Source organism: Pteropus alecto, unplaced genomic scaffold (assembly GCF_000325575.1).
Source record: "Pteropus alecto unplaced genomic scaffold, ASM32557v1 scaffold139, whole genome shotgun sequence".
Lineage (NCBI taxonomy): Eukaryota > Metazoa > Chordata > Mammalia > Chiroptera > Pteropodidae > Pteropus > Pteropus alecto.
The window spans coordinates 2814787-2820893 of NW_006443567.1; the positions used below are offsets into that span (position 1 = coordinate 2814787).

Consider the following 6107-nt stretch of genomic DNA (forward strand, 5'->3'; position numbering starts at 1 on the left):
CTCTTTCCATAAAATCACTCTATTCTGGTTCTCCTCTTTGCTCTAACTCTGTTGTTCATCCGGTACTTGAATCAGTTAATTCTCCTTCTTCTGCCTGCCTCATAAATGTTCAGAGTTCTCCCAGGCTCTAGCCTTAGCCTTTCCCTTTTCACTTCATATACCTTGCCAGGGCAGGGACTAGGGTGAGGTAAATAAGGCATCTGGGGCACAAGATTGAAGGAGGCACTCTCTCTCAGTGGGTGCAAGTACACTGATGTCCTACTTGCCTTGCTTCCTTCACCCTAGGCCAGCCCTGACACTTTCAACAGAATTTTCTGGACACTCGCTACTGCCAGGCACTGTACTAGGTGCGACAGTATCCACGCTTCCTGGATCCTTATACACACAGTTGTACCTATTGTTATTCTACAGTGAATTTCAAATATCCATCTCTAGTCAGATATATCTTCTGAATTCCAGATCATCTTTCTAGCTCCTTAACTGTATTCACAATATGGCTAAGGAGAGCTGATGTTTATTTAATGCTTCTGATGTGCTGGACACTGTGCTCAGTGCTTTGCATCCATTATTTCATTCCATCCTCACAGCAGTCTGATGAGATAGGTACTGTCATCTCATTTTTGTAAATGAGAAAAGTAGAGAAGTTAAGTAATCTGCCCCAGGTAACATACTAAATGTCAAAACCAGGATTTCAACTTTGGCAGTTAGACATATAGCCCATGCTCTTAGGTACTAGACTGTGTCCGGTAATCACATCAAATGCCCAACACATACTCTGTATACTTCTTCTAAACCTGTTCCCCTTCCATACCCAGATGCTTAATGTCACTTGAATTTCTTTCTCTCATCTCTGTCTGTACAGCTAATGTCCAGGTTCAGGCCTTCCTGGATGATTGTAATACCCTCAAAACCAGTCTCCTCTAGTCTTGCCACCCCTTCTTTGAATAGTTCATTACAATTTTGCCAGACTGAGCATCCAAAATCGGCTATCAGTGGTGTTCATGTTTACAACTCTGATGACTCCACATTGTTTTCTGTTGTCCAAACTCCTAGTTTGGGGCCTTCATTATCTGGTGAGCTGACCCTGCCTAGCTATTCTACCTCACTTTTCATATTCAATATTCAAAACATACTGAGTTCCTGAAAGCCCTCACATTCTTTGTGGATCTGGATCTTTGCACGTGAATGATCCTCTCCATATAGAATGCCCTAGTTTAGACATTTAAAGAGAGTGAATCTACTCATTTTTTAAGACCCAGTTCAAAATATTGTCTCTCTGTCAAATGTTTCCCCACTTCATGTATTTCTTTCTCTATGCTCCTTTAGCAGCTGGTATACATTTTATCACATTATATTGAAATCTCTCTCCTGACTTCATGGTGTTTTAGGTGAAAAAAAGAATCTGGTTTATCCCCATGTCTCTAGTACCTTGCCACAGTGATTACCTGACACCATAGTACTGACTCAGTATTGTAAAGTTTTGTAAAGTATATGGACCAAAGTTGTCTTTCATTCGTTCATTCATTTTCTTCATTCCTTCTGAATGAAAGACATCTTTGGTCCCTATACTTTACAAAACCGAACTGCTTTCACAGAACAGCTTTGATTTCAAAATCCAAATTGCTGCAATGATACCTACGGATAGCAGCCATGAAAATGCAAGAGCTCAGTAAATCATTCATAAAACTGCTTTTTGAAGCCAATGACAGTTTAATAGCAGCAGAAAGTGTTGCATCAATAATGTCCATCCTTAAGAAAATCCCCTGGCTCTCTCTTCAAGGGCTATTATCTTTGACTCCAGTGACTCCACAATCATACCGCCTTTCTCCTCAGTATTTTCTAAGGGTCATATATCTAACCTCTTTTCAAGTTTACCTCTTTTAGTCATTATTTCCCAAGCTCTGAAATCCCAGTCCCTCTTTTTTTATTCATATCTGTCCTTTTCCTAACCTCTGAGGTCTTCAAGGGGGCAGTAGCCCTCTTAAAATCTCCATCATTTCACCACTTATCCTGAAGGAAGGGCTTGGATCCTCTGTCCTAGATCTCACACTGATGAGACATGTATAAAGACTTAGTTTTATGGCCTACTTTGTGGGTTTTCCAGCTAAATTTCTTTATTCCTGGACTCTACCCACTTCGCTAGTTCGATTTAACCTTTGCATTCTTGTATCATTATTTCTGCATTTCTGTCTGACATCATGTCTGGAGTGGGAACTATGGGGCCAGTCTGCTTTCTGGGGACACTTAGGTTTGGCACCCCTGATCCTGGCACTGTCAGCTAATAGATTTGATTACAGTAGGCTGACAAGTAAGTGTGATAAATGCTTCCTGTGAGAACATGCTGTTTATCTAAATGGAGTAATTTCTTCCCTGTATGCCTTCCTTTGGGGAATGTATAAAGTCACTTGAAGCTGTGAAAAAAACCAAGCGATATACAATACGTTAACTAAGTTTCTATTCTTTTCATCAATTCTTGGAGTGGCTTTGCTCTCCTAAGAGCTCAAGTGAGTATTGAGTTTCCCCATGTATTATCTGGGAGATGTTAGACTCAGATGTTTGGATGTTTAGATGTTTAGACTCAGAGACAAAATAATTTCTTTCGAATGACATGAAAAACATTAGTGATACATAACAACTTACTAATAAAAAGATTGTTTTAACTAAAACTTGAAATTGAAGGTATATAATTGTTATGGATTTTTAAAATTAGAAGCATGCCTTATTTTATAGCTCTAAAAATTCCAAACACATCATCTATCTATCTTAAAATCAAACTTCTTGTATAGACAAAACCATTTTTGTGACTTTAATGTTTTCAATCTTTATTTCAAAGTGGTGAGTAAAAATAATTAAAAAGATAGTTAATTTTTTCTCCATATTCTGCTGCTTCCTTGTTAAAACATTTTTCTACTTCTAATTTTTTTAACCAAGGAGATGAATGTTTTCTAAGAGGAATTACATTATCAAATCATAAATCCAACAATATCTATTCAAAAAAATCACCATAAGTATTGTAAATCTATTTAGTTTAAAAATGAAGAAAACACAGCTACCAGAGAACCAGTACTTGCCAACCCAAATGCTGACTACTAGAATCTTAAACACTGCTGTCAAATCCTGTATTCATTATTTAGTGAAGAAGACAGCACCAGATTTCTATATCTAAAAGACAAGCATACTCAATGTTTCTTTTAAAAAGAAAACAAACCTGTACATTCAGCACTGAGTAGATATCCTAAAAGGCAGATGATGATGAGGCCTGGCGATTCAGCCATGATCATGTTCAGGCACTGCATAACCTTTGCTAGTAGATTATGCAAGTAGAAAGGTTGACCAATTATTCCAAAGTACAAACTAGGCTGTATTTACTTCTGGGAAATAGTGTCCATCTCCCTCAGTGAGTCTTTAGGCTATTTGCAATGGCCTTTTGAGTTAAGTGAAGAAACTAGGCAGTGGCCACCATTAAACTTCACCAGTGATTCCACTGGCTTCTGCCACTGTGACTGATTAAAATAGGAGGAGAAATAATGGCTACAGTTGTGGTGGCAGCAAAATTCATCAGTGGGATTCATCTTATCCTTGTCAGGGAGCATTGCTGTCATATGGTTTAAAGGTAAACAGATGGAAAGAACAAAGTCATTTGATCACCCACCTTAAACCTCCCTTCCTAATGCTGACATACCTTGAGTCACCTGGTGGATCTTTTATGTTTCTCCTCATAATAGGAGTTTATAAAGTTTGTTGTGCCATATATAAATATAATAAATCATATGGACCCTGTCTCAGAACACATGTATGCATGTGTGAATGTGTATGTATGCAAATATATATTATGTATATAAAATAAATGTATGAACATATAATAGTTCATATTAATATATTATGCCACTTCACATATAACATAAAACTCATAACAGTACACCAATATTTACCTACCATTCTTTGTGCTGTTATTGTGATACCTTTTATTTCTACATGTTAGAAACCCTATATTACATTATCATTTCTGCTTTAAGCAATCTTTCAAAGAAATTTTAAAATGAGGAGAAATATTTTATATTTAGCCACAAATTTACCATTATGATATTCTCCATTTTTTTGTGTTGATCCAAGTTTCATTCTGTTATAAGTTTTCATCATTCTGAAGAATTGTCTTTAATAATTTTGATGGTGTAGGTCTCCTTATGATGAATTTTCCCAGCCTTTGTTTATTTGACAATACCATTTTACTTTCATTTTAAAAGAGTAATTTGGCTACATACACAATTGCAGTTGACAGTTTTTTCTTTCAGCACATTAAAAATGTCATCCTATTGCCTTCCGACATATATTTTTTTCCTCATGAGAAGGCAGTAAATATTATTATCATTAATTTTCAGCAATTTGACTACAATGAGCCAAGGTATTCTTGGGGATCATTGAGATTCTTGGATCTGTGGTTTGACATTTTTATTAAAATTAATAAAATTTTTGGATCTGATTTTTCAAAATTTTGTCTTGAAATAATTATAGAGTCACAGGAAACTGAAAGAACGGTACAGAGAGGTCCCATATACCATTAACCCAGTTACTCCCAGTGTTTACATCTTACATAAACATAGTATAATATCAAAACCAGGTAATGGACATGTGATACTAATGTATATGTGATACTAAGTGATTTTATCACATGCGTAGATTTACGTAACCACCACTACAACCAATGTACAGAATGATTTTATTACCACAAAGCTCTCCCTTGTGCTACTATTTTATAATCACACCCCCTTCCAGCCTCCCAATTATCCTTAACCCTGGGCTCTAATAATCAGTTTTCAGTCTCTATAATGAGAATGTTATATAAATGGAATCATAGACTATGTGAGCTTTTGAAATTGGTTTTCTTCATTCAGCATAACACCTTTGAGATCTATCTAGGTTGCCTCATGTTTCAATAGTTAATTCCTTTTTATTGCTGAGTAGTATTCCATGGTGTAGATATACCAGACTTTAACTATTCACCTACTGGGGGGATATTTTGATTGTTTCTAGTTGTTTCTAGTGCAGTAATGTGTTATGAACATTCATGTACAGGTTTCTATGTGGATGTAACTTTTTAAATCCTCTTGGATAAATGCCCAGTAATGTAATTTCTGGGTCATATAGTAGTTGAATGTTTAGTTTTTAAATAAACTGTCAAACTGTTTTCCAAAATGGCTGTGACACTTTCCATTCCCACCAGCAATGGATGAGTGATACAGTCTCTCATTCATTGAAAGTACTTGGTATTGTCACTATTTTTTATTTTAGACATTATGATAGGTATGCGTTTTAATTTGTATCTCCTTAATGGTTAATGGTATTGAACATCTTATAATTTACTTATTAACTATCTGTATGTTCTTTTCAGTGAAGTGTCTGTTCATTTCTTTTGCCTATTTTCCAATTAGACTGTTTGATTTTTTTTAATTGTTGGATTTTTAGTGTTTTTCATATATTGTAGATATGAGTCCTTTGTCTGATATATGGTTTGCAGATATTTTCTCCAAGACAGTAGCTTCTCTTTTCAAACTCTTAACTGTGTCTTTCACAGGGGCAACGTTTTTAATTTTTAAAAAAATTCTTATGTAGTTCAATTTATCATTGTTTAATGGATCACACCTTTAATGTCACATTTAGAACTCTTCACTAATAATCCTGAAACTTTTTCCCATTAAAAATGTTTCATAGTTTTAAGCTTTATATTTATATCTGTGCTCCATTTTGAGTTAATTCTTATATAGGTATCAGGTTTAGGTTGAACTGCTGCTGCTGCTTCCTCCTCCTCCTCCTCCTTCTCCTCCTCCTCCTCCTCTTCCTCTGCTTCCACCTCCTCCTCCTCCTCCTCGTCCTTTTTTTTGCCTGTGTATATCTGATTCTTCCACTACCATTTGTTAAAAAGACTATCCTAACCGACAGCTAACATCATACCCAGTGGGGAAAGGCTAAAAGTGTTTTCCTTAAGATCAGTAACAAGACAAGGATGCCTACTTTGACCACTCCTCTTCAACATTGTATTGGAAGTCTTAGCCACAGCAATAAGATAAGAAAGATAAATAAAAGGTATCCAAATTGGAAAGGAAGAAGTA

The 6107-nt window shown here is 35.9% G+C and overlaps 1 protein-coding gene across 2 annotated transcripts in view; it reads right to left on the reverse strand.

Annotated features, from left to right (window-relative positions):
- The window catches only part of F9 (coagulation factor IX), a 28617-nt gene extending 25320 nt beyond the window's left edge, over nucleotides 1-3297 (reverse strand). Inside the window, exon 1 of one of the 2 annotated variants that reach the window (XM_006924187.1) lies at nucleotides 3209-3297. In XM_006924187.1, the coding sequence (XP_006924249.1) occupies nucleotides 3209-3296 (88 nt within the window). In that variant the 5' untranslated portion in view covers nucleotide 3297. The remainder of the gene's footprint in view (nucleotides 1-3208) is intronic. The other variant, XM_006924188.1, reaches the window with a different exon arrangement.
- Nucleotides 3298-6107: the final 2810 nt, after the last annotated feature.